Here is a 23306-nt window from a genome sequence, read left to right as displayed (position 1 = left end):
CTGGGGTCTGTCTCACGGCCTGTCTCCTTCTCATTGTAGACCTCAGGTACCCCAAACCCTCCATCTCCCTGCGCCCCAGTGGGGAGGTCGCTCTGGGGGGAGCTGTGACCGTCCGGTGTTGGGGTCGGCACCAGAACATGAGGTTCCTTCTGTACAAAGATGGAAACCCGAACGTGTTGTAGGACGTGGAGCCGGCTGGGGACCTGGCTGAGTTTCCCATTCGCAACGTGAGCCGGAGAGATGCAGGGAGCTACAGCTGCTATCATCACGATAAAGTGTACCAGTTCATCTGGTCGCATCCCAGCGACCCCGTGGAGCTGGGGGTAGCAGGTGAGTTGCCTGGCTCAGTATCCCTGCTCCCAGCCCCACACCCAGCTGGACCCTCAGGACCAGGGGCATGTGCGAGGGGGCAAGCTGACACAGGCCCCCCCCCCCGAATCAGTGGGGCCAGAGCACAGAACTCCTCCGGGGAGCAGAGCCAGCTCCTCTGGCTGCAGGGGGCACACAAAGTGCCCCTCCGAAAGTGGCCACATTTTTATTCCTGTGCACGCCCCTGATCAGGGGGTCTCTGTGCCAATGGGGTGCTCAGAGCCCTGGACCCAGCAGAGGAGACGCCCGGCTGTGGGGCAGGGATGGAATCACTGGTGGGTTCCCCAGCAAGGGGCAGCAGCAGCTGCTGGAGGTTTGAGGCAGAAGGAGGGGGGATCCCTGCCCTGGGGGAGCTGCAGAGCAGGGACCTTTCCCAGGGGGATGCTCCCCCTGCTGCCCCAGCTCTGGGGATGCACAGAGGAGTCAGGGTCCAGGGGCTGCCCAGCCGGCCCTGCCCCCAGCCTGTGCCTGCATTCCATGGCTGGCTGTGTGATGCCCACCCGGGCTGGGGGCTGTCGGGTTAAAGAGCACTGGGAGCTGCACGAGGTGTCTGCTCACAGCTGTGGGGAGAACCCCAAGGATTCCCGGGCAGCAGAAGTGGGGGGAGCTTGACCCTGGTTTTTAGATCAGAACCACACGCTTGTCAAAATTTAATTTTGAACTTGGAGAGTTTAAGGGTTAAAAATCAGTTACAGTGAGTGACCCATGACCAAGATCCTGACAGAAAAAGCCTGGAAAAAAATGTGCTTACAGAGAGGGTTGTATTTTAAGCAAAAGGCCCCAGAGCAGGAACTGAGAAATCCGTTAATTGCCAGTGATAAGGAAGCAGCCCCAGTGAAAATGCTTGCAGTGAGAAACCGGCAGCTAGAACTGGAACAAAAGTGAAAAATAGCTGATCTGGAAGGAGAAGCTGCTGAAAGAGAACATCTGTGGTTTGAACAGGAACAAAGAATGGCAGATATTCGATTGCAGGAACTAGAAGCTAAGGCAAAAGTGGACAGACTTAAGCTTCAACTCAAAAGAATAAAGTGACAACAGGAAATGTATCATCCTGAAAACCAGCTCCTCTCACCAGCAAAGATGGGGATCGAATCTCTCCAGTTTGTAACAATGTGGGTGTGTTGTTTGACTCTAAGCCGGTGTCTGTGTGTAACCAAATTTACCCCAACACGGCCCCCTTTTATGTAAATGCTTGTACTGTGAGCTCGGGTGAAGGTAACCCCATAACTTGTGTAGAGAATGTAAAAGTCAATGGTAAAAGATGTTTAGGGCAAATTGCAGACAGAAAAAGCCTGCCAGCCTGTGATGGTTGAAAATTCATCTGTTAACCCAGAGCTGATTCTGGATACAACTAAAGCCCAGGAAGGAAGTGGCCCTGAATTTGTGTCTACTAGGGATGATAACATTGCAACTAGGTTGCATCCAGTTGATGTCATAAATAGCTCCCAGAGACCAAGTGATTCTGGTGCTTCTATTTTACCTGTTTCTAGTGCGTTGCTGGGTAAAGATACAACAACCTTGTCTGATCAGGGTGATATCCTAGCCAGGGCACAAGGAAAACATGAAGGTGATTGGACATTGTTACCCACTGACAGTGTAGAAACTTGGCACAAGGAAGAGAACGCTTCTAACCTTGTGACTATGAAGTCGAGCAGTTTACCTGAAAGGGGGTTTGTGAAAATCCTCATGATGGGCCAGGGGTGATTCTGGATGTATGTGAAACTCAGGAGTTTGGTGATTTGTCCATTGTGCCAAAGTCGGTTCTGGACATAAATAAAGCTCAGAAAGAACCTGTTGCGGTGCAGGATATTGCAGAGGGAAAGAAATTTCTTGGTGAAGTCCCTGAAGACTGTGAAAAGGAATTGTTTCCATTGACTCTTAAAGAACCGGTGTTGATAGTAAACTGTCTCTCTTCTGAGGAAAGTGTGTTGATGCCTAGTAGGCAACGTCTTTCAAAGGAAAATGAATCCACTGCATTTCCTTTGAAAATATCCACTGTGGATAGCTTTGAGGAGATTTCAGCTTGAATAAAAATGGTTAGGGAGTTTAAACAGCCCTATCAGCTTAACCAGCTTGTCGGGGAGACAATGGTGTTGGGACAGGACTGTCTCCATGTTGATTCTTTGAGTGAACAGTCTGTATCTCCGGTTCAGAGGGACGACTGGACAGCTGAATCTGCAGAGCAGGAGGACAGTTGTGCAGTTAATCTCTCGAGAATACAGGGGAAAGCAGGCAAACTCTCATCTCTAGGTATTTTGGAGATGACTTGTAGTCTCTTAGTGGACCTGACATCTGATTCCATGTGGAAGCAGAGGTTGGCAAGGGAAGGACAAAAGAACCTTGAATCTAACGTGGTAGTGAAAATGGACGGTATCTCTATAAGACAGAGTCCAGCCTTGGAATTGGTAACGGTTGAGGATTTGAAAACTCGTAAACAAGCTACTGTCTGTGCTGATGCAAATTACCTGACTGTCTGGCGGGAGAGAGTTACTCCTCACTTAACGTCGTCCCGTTTAATGTTGTTTCATTGTTATGTTGCTGATCAATTAGGGAACATGCTCGTTTAAAGTTGCGCAATGCTCCCTTATAACGTTGTTTGGCAGCTGCCTGCTTTGTCCACTGCTTGCAGGAAGAGCAACCCATTGGAGTGAGCTGGTGGGGGCTTGGAACCAGGGTGGAACAGCAGCCCCCCATCAGCTCCCCTAAATTCCCTGTGCGGAAGCCGCCAAGCAGGCTATCAGTTGCTGGGGAATTCAGCTGTCCCTCCCCCCACATCCGTGTGCTGCTTCTGCCCTCTGCCTTGGAGCTGTCCCCCTCCCCCCGCTCCTGTACCCCATCTCCTGTACCTTATCTCCACGGGGGGGGGGGCGACACTACAGGGCTCAGGACGGAGGGAGCTTGCTGGCAGCAGCTGCTGTCCTGATCTATTTACAAAGACAAGGTACTTAGAGTGGGGTCAATGTATTTAAAGGGGCAATGCTCGTCTCTCTCACACACACACTGTGTGTGTCTCTGTGTCATGGACTCACAGGTCATGCTCACTCTTGGCCCCGTACGGTCCCTGGGGGGAACCCCCTTCAGTGCGACAGCCCTTCTCAAGGGTCCACTCTCTCTCGGGGGTTAAGCCCCGCCACCTCCTGGAGCCGCACCTCTCTGAGCCTTAACATGTCTGTCTCTGTCGTGGGCCCCCTCAGGGAGTCCACTTGCTCTGGACCCCCGGGGTCTCCACTCCCAGAGGGAATAATGCAACCCTGTTCTCTAGCCTGGAGCGACTCTCAGCCAGCATAAAACAGGACGGGTTATTGAGCGTCTGAACACAGCACAGGAAACTCTCAGGGCCTCAGGCCTGGCCTTCCTCAGCACAGCTCATCTTAGACTTTCCTGCATCCAGGTGGGCTCTGCCTGCTCCCCCTCTCCAGCCCAGAGCCCCCCTGCTTCCCAGATGGGCACCTGATATCACCGGCCCCAAGCCCTGCCTCTGTCCATTGTCTTCTCTCCAGGTAAACAGGGTCACCTGGGCCTCCTCTCCTCTCTTCTGTCCTCTGGCCCCCTCTGGCTGGAACCGGCTGGTCAGGTCACCGGGGTCCTGTCCCCACAGCCCGTTGTCCTCCCACTGGGCAGAACCAGCTGTGACTCCCGAGCTGGGCCTGCTGTTCACCAGGTCACCAGTCGCTGGGGTCTCCATTCTCCAGGCCATTGGCTGGGGTCCCAAGTTCCCTCTCTGGTCCTCTGTAACAACAAACTCCCTCTCCCCTCACCTCGTTAAACCAGTAACACCCAAGGACACTGAACCCCACCCCCTCTGCATGCAACCCACTGGAAAAACAAGGAAAAAACAAGAAAATCCCGCACCTCGTCACACTCTGTCTCTCCTTCCCTCTCTCTCTCTCTCTCTCTCACACACACACACACAGGTTTGTGTCTCTGTCTCTCTCTCTCTCTCTCACGCTGCATTGTAGAGTGTGAGGCTCCATTAACAACACTGTGTTAACCCCTGAGGGCTCAGCCGAGTGCTAGTTCATCAATTAGCAGTAAGGCTCCCTGGGAAATATCCCACCCTCTGACTCCACCACCTCAACCAAGCTTCACAGTCATCATTGCTGTGTCCAGTTTTCAATTGTTTGTTTAAAACTTATACTGTGTGTGTGTGTGTGTGTGTGTGTGTGTGTGTGTGTGTGTATCTAAACTATAGTCTTTTGTCTGGTGAAAAACATTTCCCTGGAACCTAACCCCCCCTATTTACATTAATTCTTATTGGGAAATTGGATTCACTTCACATGGTTTTGCTGAAAGTAGCATTTTTCAGGAATAGAACTACCACGTTAAGTGAGGAATTACTGTACAATGAAAGAAGACATGAATGTTCAACAGATCAAGACTTTAAATGATGCCTCACAAGGCAAATTTGTACCCAACCAATCATAATTCTATCGTAGTGGGGAACACGGGGGCTCCGGGGAGCTAATTTGAGGTACAGATTGTCACACTGTGGAATCACCACGGCGCGGCCAGGGCCTGAGCAGGAGGCCTGGAACGTGTGAGGAAGAGACTGTGAACTTCCTTTCCCTTGCAGAGGCGGCTGTTTGTGGTGTCCCCGTGCCCACAGGGCGGGTGACTTGTTTCCTTTAACCTTCCCCATCTTTTCCTTATTTTTATGAGTTGCTGTTTAATAAATGGTACGTGCTCTGAACTCTATGTACTGATCAGTGGGTCAGGGAAGCATCGGGTGCAGAGAGTGCCCTGGAGTGGGGACACCCTCTCCCCTGACCATGACAAGACGGGGGGTGGAGCCCCCAGGGATCCGGGGTTGCCTTGCCGGGGTTATGAGGACTCTGCCACATGGGAGGGAGCAAGGGGAGCCCTCGAGGTCAGGCAGGCCTCTGGGTAAAGGGAGTGGGAGCGAGGACTCAGATCCTTTCACTAGCCAATCCCACCGGGGTGTGTATAAGCCAGGAAAGTTCCCCACAATAGCGGGACCATTCCCCCGCTTACACTAGGAGCGGGGTCAGCGGCCGCCCTGCCCATCCGTCCGGAGAGTGAAATGAACCGGTTCCTCCCCCCAAAGCCGAGCTGGTCTGGAAACAAGTGGCTCTGCTCCGGTGACTCCCGAGGAAACGAGACTTGGAGCCGGTCTGACTCCGGCTGTTGGCCACAGTCGCTCAGCCCCTGTTTCAATAGACAGGCTGGGTTTGATTCCTTGTCCGTGGGGTTAACCTGAAAGATTTGCCTTTGAACGGCTGCTGCTGGGGGTTTGCCCAGGAGCCGAGTAGAACCAGGGGCTTGGTTTGAAATGAGCCCCGGCCTGTGTAACGCTGGCGAGGGAGAGAGTTTCCAACCTCGCTGAGCCCTCTGGGCCTGTGAGACCCTCTGCAAAGAGCAGCCGGGTACAGGCGTTTGGGGGGGGGGGGACAGGCCAAGGGGGGTGGGGGGGAAGGGATTAGGGGGGGGCCGGGCTGAGATCACAGAGGGAGGGGGGACAGGAATTTGAGGGGACACAGAAAGGGGGCGGCTGGGTGGGTGGTGGAGTGCGACGGGACGGGCATTGGAGGGAGATGGGAGAGGGAGTTGAGGTGGAAGGGGAATGGGGGCGAGCGGGACGGGGGATGGGCTCCCCCCTCATGGAGTCGGAGTCAGCGGATGGGGTGTGTGTGGAGGGATTTGTTTTCTGGCTAAAACTCTGGCTGAGCTGGGGCACCTCTGGCCAGCTTGGGGGAGGTGGGGAGCCAGGGGCAGGTGACGCCCCCCAGTGCCCCCCATGGCATTGGGGCGGGTTCACCCTGAAATGCTCACAAGGGGGGAACCCAGGCCGTAGGGGGCAGCTTTCATTGTCCCTCCTTCCCCGCCACTGCCCTGCCCCCCTCAACCCACACCCCTCACCCCCACAATGTTCCCCCAGATTCTCCCACCCTCTGTATTCCCCTGCTTCTTACTGCTTCTCCCTGTCTAGGTCGGCACCATTTCCCTGAGGGCAGCCTGGCACCAAGCCCAATGGGGACACTGGGAGATGGCAGCGATCTTAACTGATGGTGGGGGATGGGCATTTGAGGGGAAACAGGGCAGGGGACAAGGGTGTGAGGACAGACGGGCTGTGGGGGGACAGGGTGTGCAGAGGGCAGGCTCGGGGAGATTCGAAGGGGGATAGGCCAGGGGGCAGGATGGGTGCCAGGGGGCCAGATGGGGTGCCTCTGCTAGACAGTGAATCTGCTGCTCATCCCCCTCCTGCTCTCTGGGGCTGAGAGCAGCTATGAGGGTACTCTCCTCAGCTGTTGGGGGGCAGCTGGTGAGCAGGGGGCTGGGAGATGTAAGAATCCCATTGGGACCATCGGCCGGGCTGAACCATCTTCTAACTCTGCCCCCAAGTCATGTGAGAATGGATGGGTGACCATCACACCCGGGTCCTGGCTCCCAGCCCCCTGCTCTAACCACTAGACCCCACTTCCTTCCTGGAGCCGGGAATAGAGCCCCCTGCTCTGCAGCTTTCTCCTGCCCTCTAGCCAATGGCGTATAAACAAAGCCAGTGTCACGTCCCTCTCTAGGGGCCTGGCCACATAACCACTGACAGTGTCTCCTCCAGCTCGGGGGCAGGGTCTCTGCGGGGGCATTAGAAGGTCCCTGGGTCTCTCCCGGCTGCTAACACGTTGGGGGCCCAGGATGGAATTTCTCCTTCCCTGATTTTCTTTTATTCCTCATTTAATTCACACACTGAGAAAAGCCCCTTAGAACCAGGCGTTACAGTGTAAACCCGTCATCACCGCTCAGCTATGGCGCAAGGGGCAGCAAACCCAGGTGTCCCCCATCGCGCCGCTCCTCACACGGTGCCACGGCTCGTGTCGCAAGTGGGCAGGTTGACAGACTGAGCGTGAAATGCCACAGTTACGGTTTCCTGAGCAATCTTAATTCTGCCCCTCATGCAGCTCCATTACGATGCCAGCCTTTAGCTGCATGATACTGTATTAATTTTACCTAAATGGGTCATCAGCCGCTTGAACCCAGAATGAAAGGGGGATGGAATTGTCATGGAAATCGCGGTCAGTGGAAGATTGAAGACCAGACTCTGTGGTCGCCTGGTTCCTAGCTCAGCCCAGTGCACCTTTCACAAGGCTGCAGGGTACATTGAGGGTGACCTGTCCCCCCTCTCCACAGAGACACAGACAAGCTGTGAGCTGCATGGCACTTGGCCAGGCTGACAGTCCCAGGGCTGGATTTTGCAGGGACCTTTGCTTTCTTTGACCGCAGTAGATTTCGCCTGCAGATTAGAGACAGCATGTGAGGGATGCAGGAAGAGACAAAACATTGTCGACTTCCTGTAGCTGGAGCCACTAGCTGAGTTCCTCATTCAGGGCTCGGTGGAGCTTGGCACCGGGGTGGTGGTGACAGCGCTGAGGGGCCCCTCGGTGCCCCTATTATGGCATCTGCTCCCATGATCGTCTTCCTTGGTGAGTATTGGAGACAGCCAGGGCTTGTGTCCATATGCGGGGCGGGATGTGAGACCAGGGCATGTGCCCATGGGGGGATGTGAGACCACCAGGGCATGTGCCCATGGAGGGATGTGAGACCAGGGCATGTGCCCATGCAGGGGGGATCTGAGACCAGGGTGTGTGCCCATGGGGCATGGAGGATCTGAGTCGCTCTGGGATCTGTTCACTAACGAGCCGTCTCCTCTCCAGGCTGCTGGCTGGCCGGGCAGAGCAGGGTGTCGGGACGTGAGTATCTGTGGGGCAGGGGAAACTTTAGTGTTCAAGATGGGGAGGGGGTAAGGGGGAGAGGAAAAGAGGAGCTGAGCCCTGAAACTTCACCTCAAAAATCAGTTCAACCTCTTTGTATTGATCCCAGGGGGCTGAGATCAGAACCTGGCCCTGCCCCCAGTGCAGTCCGGGGTGAGTCCTGATTGACGGGGAAGAGTGACCAGACCTCCCGTTTTTAAAAGGGACAGGCCTATATTTAACCCTCCTGCAGCTGTCCCAACTTTTTCTTAAAAACAGGCAAATTATCCCGTATTTTGTGTCTCCCCCCCCCCCGCCCCACATCAGTACTGGCCGGATCCCTGCTCACCAGCTGCCAAGGGTGAGTTGCAGGACCAGTGGCTGATGACGGGGGTGGGTGTGCAGGGCTGGTGGCAGGGAAAAGATGCAGCGTGTGGGGCCCGCCGCTCCCCTGCTGGTCCATCAGCCAGACCCCGCAGCACCAGCTCCTGGCCGGCAGTGCCCCGCCCCATGTCCCGTTTCTGTCCGGCAGGAGCTGCGGTGGCTGGTGGGTGCGGGCAGGTGCCAGGCAGCAGCCAGTTACGCGTCACCTCTGCTGCCCACCCATCGGCCTTTTACGTGCTCCCTCTCTGGCTGTCGTCTCCCTGCTTTGCCCCTTCATCCCCCAGCCCTGCTGCTGCTCCATATCCCCCCGGCGGAGTGCAGTCCAACCCAGCGCTGTGCAGAGAACCAGCCCCTGGTCGGAGCGCTCAGCTCACCCACAGCCTGGCCGGCAGGCTCCTCCCTTCCTCCCCCCACTGCCTCTGGCTGGGCCGGCGCCCTGGGAAAGCCCAAGATGGGGAGGTGGGGGGAAGGGATTTCCAGCCTGTTCCCACCCTGACCCTGCAGGCTCCACAGCAGCCCCCCAGGCAGGGGCTTATCACCCTCTTTGCCCCCCACCCCCTCACCCTGAGTCCTGCCCCTAGGGAGCACGGGGCTGCTCCGTCCCCTGGGCACCTCCCCTGCTGAGCCACCTCTCTGGCCGGGGTCACTGAGGCCCCTGCAGTCAGGTTCCCTGGGCCCTGGTACACAATGCAGCCTTAGGCCTTAACCCCTTCCTGCCCGCGCGGTAGCTGCGGGACAGGAGGCAGCTGGGTTATGTGGGTGGCCAGCAGCAGCCTGGGGGTGTTCGCTGCCTTTCCACACTGTGCGGGCAGGAAGGGACAAGCTGCTTCCATCCATGGGGGAGAGATGAGCTCTGCAAAGACACGGGCCAAGTCATCCCTCCCCCCCGTGACGTTATGAGTGTAATATAATATTTCATTGGAAGGTGACAGGGCCAGAAAGAGTTAATTAACTCACAGATTGACCTGAACCATGGCCGAACTTTAGAAATTGGTTAGGAAGATATGTAAATAAATAAAGCTTTGAAATGCAAGTGTGCATTGTTAGAGAGAGACGGGTAGTGTTTGCTCAGGTCTTGTAATGTAAGCAAACAAGTCTTGTCTATTGCTATAGCTTTAATTCAAAGGTCAAAAAAGGAATATTAACATTTATAATGAAACTTGAGTGAAATAGTATTATTGTCTCTATGTCTCTTTGAAGGTTGTGATAACCTGTATCTGAACTGTTTAATGGATAGATTAACCTGTGCTAATTGCCAGGATGTTTGGGAGAAGGAGAGTTAAGCCTATTGTTTTCTCAGGCCGAAAGGCTGCTGGGAATGTATAAGAACCCTGGGACACAATCCTTCTTCATCTCAGCTCTGCTTTGGGTTTCAAGAGGGGGAAACCTTAAGCCATAAGGATTGAGATCCCCAGTCACTGACTGGAGTCACCCTGAATATGGACATTGGACTATAACCTATGGACTATATCTCTAAAAGGACTTTTGGCAACTACAAGCTCATCTCTGCTATGTGTCTGAACCTCAAAAATTGAATTCAAGTCTGTATGTGTATTAATCTTTTAACCAACACTCTCTCTCTTTTCTTTTTTAATAAATTTTAGTTTAGTTAATAAAAATTAACTATAGCATGTATTTTGGGTAAGATCTAAGTCATAATTGGACCTGGGTATGTGGCTGATCCTTTGGAATTAAAAAAAACCTTTTCTTTTATATGATAAGATTTTCAGTAATCATCATCAAATCTAACATCTGTGTCTGGATGAAGGCCTAAGGCTGGGCACTTTAAGAAAACTGCATTGTTTGTATTTCTGAGTAACCAGTAAGGTACTATAAAAGCTGTTTAGTACTGGCTTGGTAAATCTAAGTATTGGTATATCCGCCAGCGTTTAGGGTTTGTCTGCTCCGTTCTGTTTGCAGTTCACCCTAATTAAGTGACCTCAGCTGGCTCCCACAGGCAGCACCGTCACAGTGGCGTAGTCGGCAGGATCCACAGAACTAGGTCAATTAAGCTTTGGGTCAAAACCCCACGCTATCCAAATTTGAATTTTGGTATTGAGAGTTTGGTTAGTTAAGGAGCAGTTGCAATGGATGAGAAAGAGCATATGAGGGCCTTGACAAAAAAGCCCTGGAAGATTTGTGTTCAGAAAAGGGGATAAGCTTTAGAAAGAAAGCTACGAATCAAGAATGGAGAGAGCTGTTAATGGCCAGTGATCAGGAGGCAGGAGCACAGCCCTTACCTGAGGCTACAGAAACTGCAGAAGCAATTAGAATGCAAAAGGCAGCAAATAAACTGCAACTTGAGCATGAACAGAAACTAGCAGATCTTCGATTGCTGGAAAAGCAAAAAAATAGCTAAATTAGAAAGAGAAGCTGCTGAGAGAGAGAAAGAAGCTGATGAAAGGAAGAATAAAGCTCAATAGATGCAACAGGAGATGGCCAGACTTCAGCTACGAGTATTGGAAGAGCAGAGAAAGTCACCACCGCCTGGTGCTCCACTTCCCCACCACCAGGAAAAAAACTGGGAAAGGATGTGTCCCATCTACAATGATGCTAAGAATATAGAGGAGTTTTTGGGTACCTTTGAACGCCTCTGCAATCTGTACCAGATCCCTGATGATCAGCGAATGCCTGTCCTGCTGACCAGACTGACTGGAAAAGCCAGGGAGGTATTTAATGAATTGGGGGAACAAAAAGCCTTGGATTATAAGTTGTTTAAGAATTCTGTGTTAAGGCGGTTCAAGGTTACTCCTGATTCTTACAGAGTTAAGTTTAGAAAGTTTAAGATGTCTAATGATTGTACTTTTGTAGAATGTGCTCATAAGCTGATGGGTTTTGTCAAAAAGTGGGTTATGGGAGCAAAGGCACATGGGAGTTTGAAAAAATTGCTGGATTTAATAACTTTGAAACAGTTCCTAGACATTGTGCCTGACCATGTGAGAGCAGCTGTGGGTAGGTCTACACTTACTTCCTGGTCCGGCGGTAAGCAATCAATCTTCTGGGATCAATTTATCGCGTCTTGTCTAGACGCGATAAATCGATCCCGGATCGATCCTGGAAGTGCTCGCCGTCGACGCCGGTACTTCCTGCCGCGTCTGGACCCGCGGTAAGTTCGAACTAAGGTACTTCGATTTCAGCTACGTTATTAACGTAGTTAGTTCGAAGTGGGGGGGTTAGTGTGGACCAGGCCTGTGTGTAATAGGGACCCTGAGTCAGTCCTACAGGCTGCAGAGATTGCGGATGCCCATTGAAGGACATAAATCCACACCGTGTAGAGGTCAAGCATAGGAGTTTATTACACACAGCGCTGGCGGAGTGTCACCTGGCTTATTAGGCTCAGAGACACTGCCAATCAATTGATTACAATAGAATATATGGATTTTCCATGGGCGGGGGAAAGTGACAGGGTAGGCAGTTCCACACCCCGGGATAGGTTTTGCAGCAAGACAAGATAGCACAGTAGCCAATGGTTAACAGGTTACATAATGTTTCCACCCATGGTCTCAAGTTAGCAAGTTAACATTTAATTAATACTTTGATAAAATGTTATTAGTATAAAATATATATGTTGAATTCTGATTTGGAGTCCATAGGAATGGAGCAACTCCTTTGATTGTCCAACAGGTACATTCCTAGGGGTTAAAACAAAGAAACAGTGAAAGTATATGGCAATAGAGATTGTCTCCTTTATGTCTTAAGGCAAGGCATTGGTCCCTTGGAAAGGGAGGTGGAAAGATGCCATATCTTATACTGACATGTGCCAACTATTCATAAACTCAAGGTTGGATCTGTGGGAAGAATGTTTCCCTACAGGAGAAACTAACACAATAGGAACAAGGATTCTTTGTTCAATCTGCAACTCTGAATAAGATACAATTATTCAGTTCTTAGCTCCAACATCTGGCATTTCTACTGACCAAGCATATCTTTAGCAAAGGCAATGTTTTCTGTTTACCCCAGCTTTCTCTTAGCTGATCACTATTTGCTAGGCCTCTGGTCTCTTAATCATACTTTGGACTTTGGGTCTGGAAAAGAGCTGGCACAATCCATATACCAGGTTGTTATATAAAATGCACATGGATTTTAACCCTTCACCCATACCCAAAGCAGGGCTTGGAAAGGGTGAAAATCCCATGGAAAAATTAATCACCATTCTCCCCAGTTCAAGAGGAGGGAAGGATTTAAAGGTAGACCTGGCCCCGACTCTTATAAAGTTGCTCATGGGGTCCAGAGGATAGAAGCTCTCACCCCAAGACTAAACAGGTTAAATGCTATCACTGTGGGATGCTTGGCCACAGAAAATCAGATTGCCCAACCCTGAAGGGCAGCCCAAACCAGCAACCAAAAATGCCACGGCAAATGTGAATCCTGTTATTATAAACTCACAGGCAAGCCTCACAAAGCGCAGCGTTGGTGCCCTGTGTGCAAACGCTGTTTCTGTTGTCTCTAAAAAATGTAACCTTAAAACGCACATTAAAGCTAAATATGGGGAAAATAATGCAGAGTTTATTAGCAGTGCAGAAGTGAATGGAGTGAGGTGTATGGCATAAAGGAACACTGCAGCAGATATTACTCTGGTTAAAGCAAGTCTTGTCAGAAAGGACGATTATTGGCCAGGTGAAAGTGTAACGGTTGTAGCCTTATCTGAGTATTTTGTCAGGGTGCCTTTGGCTAAAATCCACCTGAAATGGAAGGGTTTGAGGGCACCATGGTTGTTGGAGTAAAAAACACAATCCCTAAAGATCTTATGATTGGAAATGACATTAAAGCTCTGTTCAGTCAAGTTAACATAAACCAGGCACAGAAAAGGATTAATCCTAAAGTTGTGTCTATGAAGGGTTTCTCCAAAAGTTTGTCTTTGAAAAGTAGCTGTTTGGCTGTGAATGAAGTTTCTGAATGTCTATCTAATGTCTCAGAAGTAAATCTGGAATTAGATCAAGCGAAGGGAGAGGAGAACGAGAAGATTTTGGATGAGCCTAGGCAGCCTTGTAAGCTAATGGGTTTATCTAGTCAGCAGTTTGGGAAGGCCGGGATAATGAAAAATGAGTGTCTGTATCCCTTACCTGTTACCTGTGTGGAAAATTGTGACAGTAAAGGAAATGTGCCTGTGTCTGTCAGGGGTATTGACTTGCCTATGGAGGAAGCTACCTCGGTCTCCAAGCAGTTGTCTGTGAACAGCCCTGTGTGCTGTGACAAGGGAAATAAGATCCCAAGCTGTGTGTCTGGTAAAGGAGAATGTGTCTCCGGCTCTTCTTTGTCTGTAAAGCAGACAGAAGGTGCCTTTCAGCCTGTGATGGTTAAAAATAGTGCAGTTGTCTCAAAATTGGTTCTGAATTCAACTAAAGCCCAGGAAGAAAATGGTCCTAAGTTTGTGTCTGCTGGGGAGAATGGCCCTGTAATTAGGTTGCATCCAGTTAGTGTCTTAGCAAAATCCCAGAGACCAGACAATTCTGGTGCTTGTATTTTGCCTGTTGCTAATGTGTGGTTGAAAAAGAATGTCGCAACTCTGTCTGATCAGCGTAATATCCTAGCCAGGGCACAAGAAGAGCATAAAGGTGATTTAATTGGGTTACCTACGAACAGTTGGGAAACTTGTAGCAAAAAGGACAAAATTCCTGAACTTGTATGTGGCAAAGGGGAAAAAAATGCTTCTAACCTTTTTTCTAGTGAGTCTATAAATTTGCCTGAAAGGGGATTGTGTAGAAATCTGCCTGATGGGCCAAAGGTAATCATGAATGTAAGTAAGACCCAGAAAGAGTCTGTTGTTTCTCAGGGAAGTGTTCCTTTAGAGCAAGCCCTAGGTGAAGAGGGTAAGGGCAGAATTTCTGTAAGGGGTAAATTGTTGCTTAAAAAAGTTCCTGGGGAAAGGAATCCTCATAGTAATCTGTGCAAGCAGTTTGCTACAACTGAAGGGTGTAAAAGTGAGTTAATCCAGGAAGTTGCAGCTCCTAACAGCCAAAAAATGTCTGTTGTAAATGGATCCACTGACTTTCCTGTTGAAAGATCCAGTGTGGATAGTTTTGAGAAGGTCTCAAATGAAGTAAAAGCTGTTAAGAAAGTTAAGCAGCCCTACAACCAAGTGGCTGTGTTCGGCCAGCTTGTTGGGAAGACAATGGTGTTAAAACAGAAATGTCTCCATGCTAATTCTTTAAGTAAGCAGTCTGTGCCTCAGGGTCTGAGGACAGATTTGGTTACTGGTGTTTCAGAGCAGAACAGTTTTTTGGCTAAATGCTTAAAAATGCAGGGGAGAGCGAGCAAACTCTCACTCTCAAACTCTTTGGATTTGTGTGGTATCTCTGTAAAACAGAGTCCAGCCTTGAAATTGGTAGCAGCTGAAAATCTAAAAGCTAGTGTTTGTGTTAATGCAAATTACCTGGCTGACAGGGTGAAGAAAAATTTGCTAATAGCTGTTAGCAAAGAAAGCCCACCCCATCATCCAGTAATGTCTGTTGAGGAAGAGAAATCAGGGATTAATCCTTTCAGGACAAGAAAAATAAAAAAAACAACTTAATTTTGCAAAGGGAAACCACAGGTTAATTCTAAAAGGCCCAAACCCCAATGGTATTAAGCCAAAGGTGTGGCATGACAAAAATAACTGTAAATAAACAATAAAAAGAACAGGAGTACTTGTGGCACCTTAGAGACTAACAGATTTATTGTGGCATAAGCTTTCGTGGGCTACAGCTCACTTCATCGGATGCATGTAGTGGAAAATACAGAAGGAAGATATATAGATATAGATATAGATATAGATATATACACACAGGGAACATGAAACAATGGGTGTTACCATACACATTATAAGGAGAAAGATCAGTTAAGGTGAGCTGTCAGCAGGAGAGAAAAAGAACTGTTTGTAGTGGTAATGAAAATGGCCCATTTCCAGCACTTGACAAGGAGATATAAGGAACTGGGGGGGGGGGGAGCGGAATAAGCATGGGGAAATAGTTTTACTTTGTGTAATGGCCCATCCACTCCCAGTCTTTATTCAAACCTAATTTAATGGTGTCCAATTTGCAAAGTAATTCCAATTCAGCAGTCTCTCGTTGGAGTCTGTTTTTGAAGGTTTTTTGTTGTAACATTGCGACTTTTAGGTCTGTAATCGAGTGGTGCCACAAGTACTCCTATTCTTTTTGCGGATACAGACTAACACGGCTACTACTCTGAAACCTGTAAATAAACACTTGCAATGGATTTGTTGTGATTGCTAATGGTACATTTTGTAACTAATGTTTTGCTAATACCAAGATTTGTAAAAATGTGCCTAATCTTTTGAAAAATCCCTTGAACATGTTACAAGTAATACATAAAAACACGCCTTCTGTTAAAAGGCCTTGTAATGCTAATGTTGCACTGTTAGTGCCTGTAAACAGTCTTGGAACTTTTCACAGGAGAAAAGACATTCCAGACCTAATGTGCTATATAAAAAGAAAAACGAAGGCACACGACCATATTGCTTTCATGGCTAAATGCCAAGCTTTCTATTCTATGAACAACATTCATATCTACATTAACTTGTAGAGCAGATCCAAACCGCTATTCTGCTAACCAAGTTTTAACTTAAGTTTTTAAAAAGATTCAATCATGTTATTGAACATGACTTTGATAAACCATTTCTGTTATACACTGATATGGCTTCTAACCCAGTAAGAGCTGTAGTGAGACAGAACCCAGGATGGGGAGCTCTTGGGATGCAGTCAGTGATGTTTGTGTCATCCCTTCCGGCATCAATTTTGCGTTGGGGGTGTGACGTTATGAGAGTAATATAATATTTCATTGAAAGGTAACAGGGCCAGAAAGAGTTAATTAACTCAGACTGACCTGACCCATGGCCGAACTTTAGAAACTAGTTAGGAAAATATGCAAATAAATAAAGCTTTGAAATGCAAGTCTGCATTGTTAAAGGTAGAAGGGGAGGTGTTTGCTCAGGTCGTGTAATGTAAGCAAATGAGTCTTGTCTATTGCTATAGTTTTAATTCAAAGATCAAAAAAGGAATATTAACATTTATAATGATACTTGAGTGAAATAGTATTATTGTCTCTATGTCTCTTTGAAGGTTGTGGTAACCTGTATCTAAACTGTTTAATGAATAAATTACCCTGTGCTAATTGCCAGGATGTTTGGGAGAAGGAAAGTTAAGCCTATTGTTTTCTCAGGACGAAACGCTGCTGGAAATGTATAAAAACCCTGGGACATAATCCTTCTTCATCTCAGATCCGCTTTGGGTTTCAAGAGGGGGAAACGTTAAGCCACAAAGATTGAGATCCCCAGTCACTGACTGGAGTCACCCTGAATATGGACGTTGGACTATAACCTCTGGACTATATCTCTAAAAGGACTTTTGGCAACTACAAGCTCATCTCTGCTATGTGTCTAAACCTCAAGAATTGAACTGAAGTCTGTCTGTATATTAATCGTTTAACCAACACTCTCTCTTTTCTTTTATAGTACATTTTTGTTTAGTTAATAAAAATTAACTATAGCGTGTATTTTGGGTAAGATCTAAATCATAATTGGACCTGGGTATGTGGCTGATCCTTTGGAATTAAAAAAACCTTTTCTTTTATATGATAAAATAAGATTTTCAGTAATCATCACATATCTAACATGTGTGTCTGGATGAAAGCCTAAGGCGGGGCACTTTAAGAAAACTGCGTTGTTCGTATTTCTGAGTAACCAGTGAGGTACTATAAAAGCTGTTTTGTGCTGGCTTGGTAAATCTAAGTATTGGAATATCCACCAGCGTTTGGGGTTTGTCTGCCCCATTCTGTTTGCAGTTCACCCTGATTAAGTGACCTCAGCTGGCTCCCACAGGCAGCACCGTCACACCCCCCTGCTCCTTCCTGGTGGCTGGAAGCAGCTCCCGTCCTTTTCCTCCCACACAGTGCGGAAAGGCTGCTGCTGGCCACATTCTGGTGTGAACCCTGGCAGAAATCTGGAGCAGGGGGGCATGTGACCCTGAGTTTCCCCGCCACACACATGTTGCCTCGGGAAGACACAGCGTCAGGTACCAGGAGAGTCGGGTCCATCTCTGGGGGCCCAGCCAGGCACGGAGGGTGGAGAGCGCTGAGCAGGGAGGTTCGGGTCGGTCAGTCACTCCCCCCCATGTGAGAGAGCGGTACTAGAGTGTGTGTGTGTAAGCGTAACCTCTCCCGGTGAGGGGCGGGTTAGGGGGGTGTGTGTGTCACCCCTCCCCATGTGAACCCTAAAGCCTTAAAGATAAGAAAGTAAATAAAAAGAATCCAGCTACACAATGTTTCTTTTCAACGGGCTCAGTCACTTGATGTTAATTTGAAGGTTTGTACTGCGTAGCTCTGTTTGATTGCCGTTGAACTCGCTTGAAGATGAGTAACTTACTAGGTGTCCCATATTCAGCATAGGGAAATAGGGTCACCCTACTGGTGGGTTGAGATCAGAGCCCAGCCCTGCCCCCAGTGCAGTCAGGGGTGACTCCGGATTGACCATCATGGGGGTCTCTGGGCAGATGGGACACTCCTTGGGGTGTCACTTAACTTCCCTGTGCCTCCATTTCCCTTTGTCTGAATGACCGTAATCATCCCTCCTGCACCTTGTGTCTGGTTAGATCGTCAGGACTTGGCTTTAGGGCGGGGGCTTTTTCTCCCCCTGTCTGTGCAGCACCCAGCACCTCTGACTCCCAGCTCCCTCCCGATCTAACCACTAGACCCCACTCCCCTCCCAGAGCCAGGGATAGAACCCAGGAGTCCTGGCTCCCAGCCTGTGGGGGCCCATTAGGTAGCTAGATGGGTACAGAGGGACACTCCGGATTTTAGGCAGATTCGGGTGTAGCTCCCAGGAATCTCTGGGATGTCGGAGAGGTTCCTCTGGCTGGGTTTTCTCCCGGGGGGCCCCGTCTCTGGAACTGTGCGGCGAGGACGGGGCGAAGTGACTGTGCCGGGGTCTGTCTCAAGGTCTGTCTCCTTCTCACTGCAGAGACCACCTACTCCAAACCCTCCATCTCCCTGCACCCCAGCAGGGAGGTGACCCCGGGGGAAGCCGTGACCGTCCGGTGTCAGGCTCAATACCAGAACATGAGGTTCCTTCTGTACAAAGATGGAAACCCGACTGCAGTGCAAGAGGTGGAGCCGGCTGGGAACATGGCTGAGTTTCCCATTCGCAATGTGAGCCGCAGAGACGCAGGGAGCTACCGCTGCCGATATAGCAACAAAACGGACCCGCCTGCCTCTTCGCATCCCAGTGACCCTGTGGAGCTGGTGGTAGCAGGTGAGGGGCCCGGCTCAGTATCCCCACTCCCAGTTGGACCCTCAGGGGCAGGGGCATGTGCAAGGGGGTAAAGCAGGTGCAGGGGCCCCCGAATCAGTGGGATCGGAGCACAGAACGCCTCCGGGGAGCAGAGCCAGCTCCTCTGGCTGCGGGGGGCACACAAAGTGTCCCTCCAAAAGCAGCCACATTTTCATTCCTGTGCACGCCCCTGACCAGGGGGTCTGTGCGCCAATGGGCCACTCAGAGCCAGGCTCTGCCCTGAGCCCTGGGCCCAGCAGAGGGGACGCCCGGCTGGGGGGCAGGGATGGAATTAATGATGGGTTCCCCAGCAAGGGGCAGCAGCAGCAGCTGAAGGTTCAGGGCAGAGGGAGGGGGGATCCCTGCCCCAGAGGGAGCTGCAGAGCAGGGGGCCTTTCCCAGGGCGCTGCTCCCCTTCCTTCCCCCGGCTCTGGGGATGCACAGAGGAGTCAGGGCCCAGGGGCTGCCCAGCCCCCAGCCTGTGCCTGCATTCCAGGGCTGGCTGTGTGATGCCCACCTGGGCTGGGGGCTGTCGGGTTAAAGAGCAGTGGGAGCTGCACAAGGTGGCTGCTCACAGCTGTGGGGAGAACCCCAAGGATTCCCGGGCAGGGGAAGTGGGGGGAGCTCGAGCCTGGGGTGGGATTTTTATGTGGTGGGGAGAGAAAGAAAACAGTGGGGGACAGCAGCCAGTGCTCCTGGTGGAAACGGTGGAAAGAATTTGGAGGGAGGCTGCCCAGCGCCGGGAGAGAGACACCGGCAGCCAGTGAGGTAGGAACATGCACCAGAAATGCAGGGACCCAGCGAGTGGGGAGCCAGTAGAAAGGGACCCGGTGGCCGAGTTGTGTCATCGAAGGGGCCAGGCAGGGAGCTGTCAGGGAGAAAGTCCCATTGAGAAGGGACAGAGATGGCAGGAACAGGAGGAGGCAGACAGAGGAAAGACAGAGGCATGAGGGGGAAGTTAAAGGAAGAACCGGGCAGTGAAACACAAAGAAAAAAGAGTCTCTACGTTACCTAAGCAATTGTTAGAAAACCGCAGGAGAAGTGAAGCACGAATGAAACGTGACGGAAACCAGCTGTGAGCAAAGAGAAACGGGCTGAAGAAATGAGGAGGAAGTGAGCTGTAGCGAAAGTAAAGCAAATAGTACGGACAAAACGTCCGCCCAGCACCTTCAGGGGCAGCGACAGGAAGGGAAAAGTTGTCCGAGAGCGAAGGGACTCTAGAAAAAGCAGCGGAGGGACAGTTGTTCAGTTGAGAAGCCGACCCATCGCCTGGAGAAATAGCTGCAGGTCTCTGAGCTGGAACTCAGAGCAGCAAACAGAGACGGAGCAAGGGGAGGGCTCAAGATACAAACCAGCCTAAGAAGAGAGAAGCGGCGAAGGGACCGTAGAGCGGTGGGGTTCTGGCCTAGGGCCTTGGACGTTCTAACGCCAGATCCTGGTGCTCCAGGAATGTAAATTGTTGCCCATAAAGGGGGTTTAATTCAGCCAATGGTAGTTACTGTCCAGGCGAGCTCAGCAATAGTTCCCAGTGTGACCCTACCCAGCAGTTCCTGCTACACCAGCGAACTCTGATTCACTTGTGATCATTCCCCACTGAACTGATTTCTCCTTCCCCAGCTGATGGAGATAAAACGCAATTGGCCTCTGGGTTGCCTCAGACTCTCCTTGCCCTGCCCCAGCCACCCCTCCACAGGCTCCTTGCAGATGGATCCGTGCCATTACCTTGCTGAGGGGTGGGGGACCCCGTGTCTCTTGTGTCGCTAGCCCAGCTCTCTTGGTCTTGGATTCGGGGGAAAAGCATTCAGGAGACTCTCCCTGCAGGCCCCTGTATCGGCCTCATCACTGGGGCCGGGCTGCGGGGACGGGGCGCAGTGACCATGCCGGGGTCTGTGTCTCACGGCCTGTCTCCTCCTGCCTGCAGAGCCCAGCTACCCCAAACCCAACATCTCCCTGCACCCCATTAGGGGGGTTGCCCTAGGGGGAGCCGTGACCGTCTGGTGTGAGTGTCGGTGTCAGGGAGCAAGGGTCCTTCTGAGTAAAGCTGGAGACCTGGCTGCACAGCACGCCACGGACCCCACAGGGGACGTGGTTGAGTTTCCCATCTGCAACCTGAGCCAGGGAGATGCAGGGAACTACAGCTGCCGATATAGCACCAAGTGGGACCCGCCCGTCTTGTCGGAGCCCAGTGACCCCGTGAATCTGGTGGTAGCAGGTTTGGGGCCTGGCTCAGCATCCCTGCTCCCAGCCCCACACCCAGCCGGATGCTCAGGGGAATCAGAGCATGTCTGGGCTGTTGGAATTAGCCCCCCCTGGTTTGATACAGCCCCATTTGGCAGACACACTCTCCTTCAGCTCTATAGACAAAGGGGCGTTCCTCCTCTGAAATCAGAACTGCACCCAGACCTGCTCCGCAGTGACTCCAGGTGTGAATGGCACGCTGGCTGAGGCAGGGACCGTCTCTGTGTTGTGTGTCTGTACAGCTCCAAGCACACGGGGGAGCTGGCCCAGGACAGCGGCTCCTGGTAATTAATACTAGTCCGCAATTATTTTGATTCCGGTTTCCGTGGAGCCAGCCAGGGGCTGTATTTGCTCTCAGGGTCTCGCTGGGCTGATCCTCCCCATTCTGGGATCCCAGGGGCGCTGAGCCGGCCGAATCCCTGGGTCCTGTCCTCTCCCAACGGACGCCGGCTCAGCCCAGGGAAGAGCTGCCATTGCCGGTTGAGGGGAGGAGACGTTCCCTGTATAACTAACCACAGACACCAGGGCTCCAGCTTTCTCGCCGCCACCCCTGACAGACACTGGTTCTATTCCCGCAGGGAGAACTGACCCAACTCCGCTGGGAATGATGACAGCTTCCACCCAACCAAGCAGCGCGGGGCCAGGTCCTGTAACCTATAGGATTAGCCTGCTTGCTTGCATATATGTATCTTTTCTTATAGTTTAAGTACTATATATACTCGTTCATAAGCCGAATATTTTTGGTAAAAAGGTGACGCATCAAAGCGCGGGGGTCGGCTTATAAACAGTGTACACCAAAATTTGATGATTTTAAACTCTATGTAATCATTCCCGTAGCTCCCATTGGCTGGGAACGGTGGACCGCGGCCACAGGGAGCTGAGGGGCTCCATGCCTGCAGATGCTCCAAGTAAACAAAACGTCCCGCCAGCGGCTTACCCTGACAGGCCGGGAGCCAAAGTTTGCCGACCCATTTATTGATGTCAATACTGCAGCCTTTTAAAGTTGCAAAGGGTTTGTTTAGTGGACTAGATTGGCTTGAAATGGACCTCATAAGTCTTGAGCCAATAGGAAAATATAACGTGTAGAATCAATGGACTCTCTAATAAAATTGAAATAGCCTGATATCCCTACAGACCTGCCAATCTACAGGGCTGCTTTGAAATAAACAAAGAACAATAATAATTTGACAGTGATAAAGCAGGTGACATTCCTCTATAGAGTCCTACAAAATCTATAACTACAATAATAATAATAATAATAATCTATTTTCATACTAGTATTTAAAATGAACAACCGTGAAATCAAAAGAAAAAGGTCTTCTTATCACGCAGCGTTCAAACTTAAAGTTGTTGAATATGCAGAAGCAAACGATAATTGCGCCGCTGCTTGTGAATTCTGTATCAATGAGAATCAAGTAAGAGAATGGCGAAAAAATAAAACACTAAAAGACATGCCAAGAAACAAGAAAAAATGTCCCACGAGGTGCGCTTCATTTCCTGAGCTAGAGAAAGTTCTCAATAATTGGGCTGTTGAATGTCGACAAAATGGGAACATTGTCACTAGCACTGGAATTCGTCTGCGTGCTCGGCAAATGTCGAAAGATGACAAATACAAGTCAGTAAAGCCGTCAATGTTTGTCGCATCAGCGGGTTGGTGGACTCGCTTCATGAACCGTCACGGTCTCTGTCTTCGTCAGCGAACAAAGATAGCGCAAAAGCTGCCGAGAGATCTGCAAGAAAAAATCAAATCTTTCCAAAGGTTTATTATAAAATATCAAAAGGAATATGCATTTGAACTGTCACAAATAAGAAATATGGACGAAACACCAATGACATTCAACCTCTGGAGCAACAGAACGGTAACTGGTGTTGGTGAAAAAACAGTTTTAATTAAAACCACTGGCCATGAAAAAATCCATTTTACGGTGGTTTTATCATGTTTGCCAAATGGATCAAAGCTCCCTCCTGTTGTTATTTTTAAAAGAAAAACCTTGCCTAAAAACATGACGTTTCCTGCTGGTGTCATCATACGTGCACACGAAAAGGGATGGATGGATGAAAGTGGGACTACTGAATGGCTGGAAAAAGTGTGGAATAAGAGACCAGGAGCACTTTTCAAGAGATCTGCTATGCTCATTTGGGACATGTTCAGGGCACGCAAGACGGATGAGGTGAAAAATGTGGTCAAAAATATGAAAACTCCTTTGGCTGTAATACCTGGAGGCTTAACTTCAGCTCTACTTGATGTCTTCCTGAACAAACCCTTTAAAGACAGGCTACGCAAAATGTGGTCTGAATGGATCTGCTCAGGCATGGCAAAGTTGACAAAAGGTGGGAATCTTATGAAGTCC

General features: G+C 50.2%; 1 protein-coding gene across 1 annotated transcript; it reads left to right on the top strand.

The window, feature by feature from the left end:
• Positions 1-7659: 7659 nt before the first annotated feature.
• Positions 7660-21688, top strand: LOC112120817 (platelet glycoprotein VI-like). The gene is made up of 3 exons (XM_026658682.2): positions 7660-7805; positions 18409-18699; positions 21534-21688. The coding sequence occupies exons 1-3, from the start codon at positions 7775-7777 to the stop codon at positions 21659-21661; spliced, it is 450 nt and encodes a 149-aa protein (XP_026514467.1). The 5' UTR covers positions 7660-7774; the 3' UTR covers positions 21662-21688.
• The last annotated feature ends 1618 nt before the right edge of the window (positions 21689-23306 follow it).

The sequence above is a fragment of the Terrapene carolina genome, unplaced genomic scaffold, assembly GCF_002925995.2.
Source record: "Terrapene carolina triunguis isolate 2854851 unplaced genomic scaffold, T_m_triunguis-2.0 Scaffold500, whole genome shotgun sequence".
Taxonomy (NCBI): Eukaryota; Metazoa; Chordata; order Testudines; family Emydidae; genus Terrapene; species Terrapene triunguis.
Note: the sequence above shows the minus strand (reverse complement) of the source record. Positions and strands in the feature narration are given on the sequence as shown.

Coding starts and splice junctions, on each gene's coding strand:
- LOC112120817 (XM_026658682.2), top strand. CDS start 7,775: ATGGCATCTGCTCCCATGATCGTCTTCCTTG. Junction 7,806..18,408: donor TCCCATGATCGTCTTCCTTG/GTGAGTATTGGA, acceptor TTCTCACTGCAG/AGACCACCTACTCCAAACCC. Junction 18,700..21,533: donor TGTGGAGCTGGTGGTAGCAG/GTGAGGGGCCCG, acceptor CTATTCCCGCAG/GGAGAACTGACCCAACTCCG.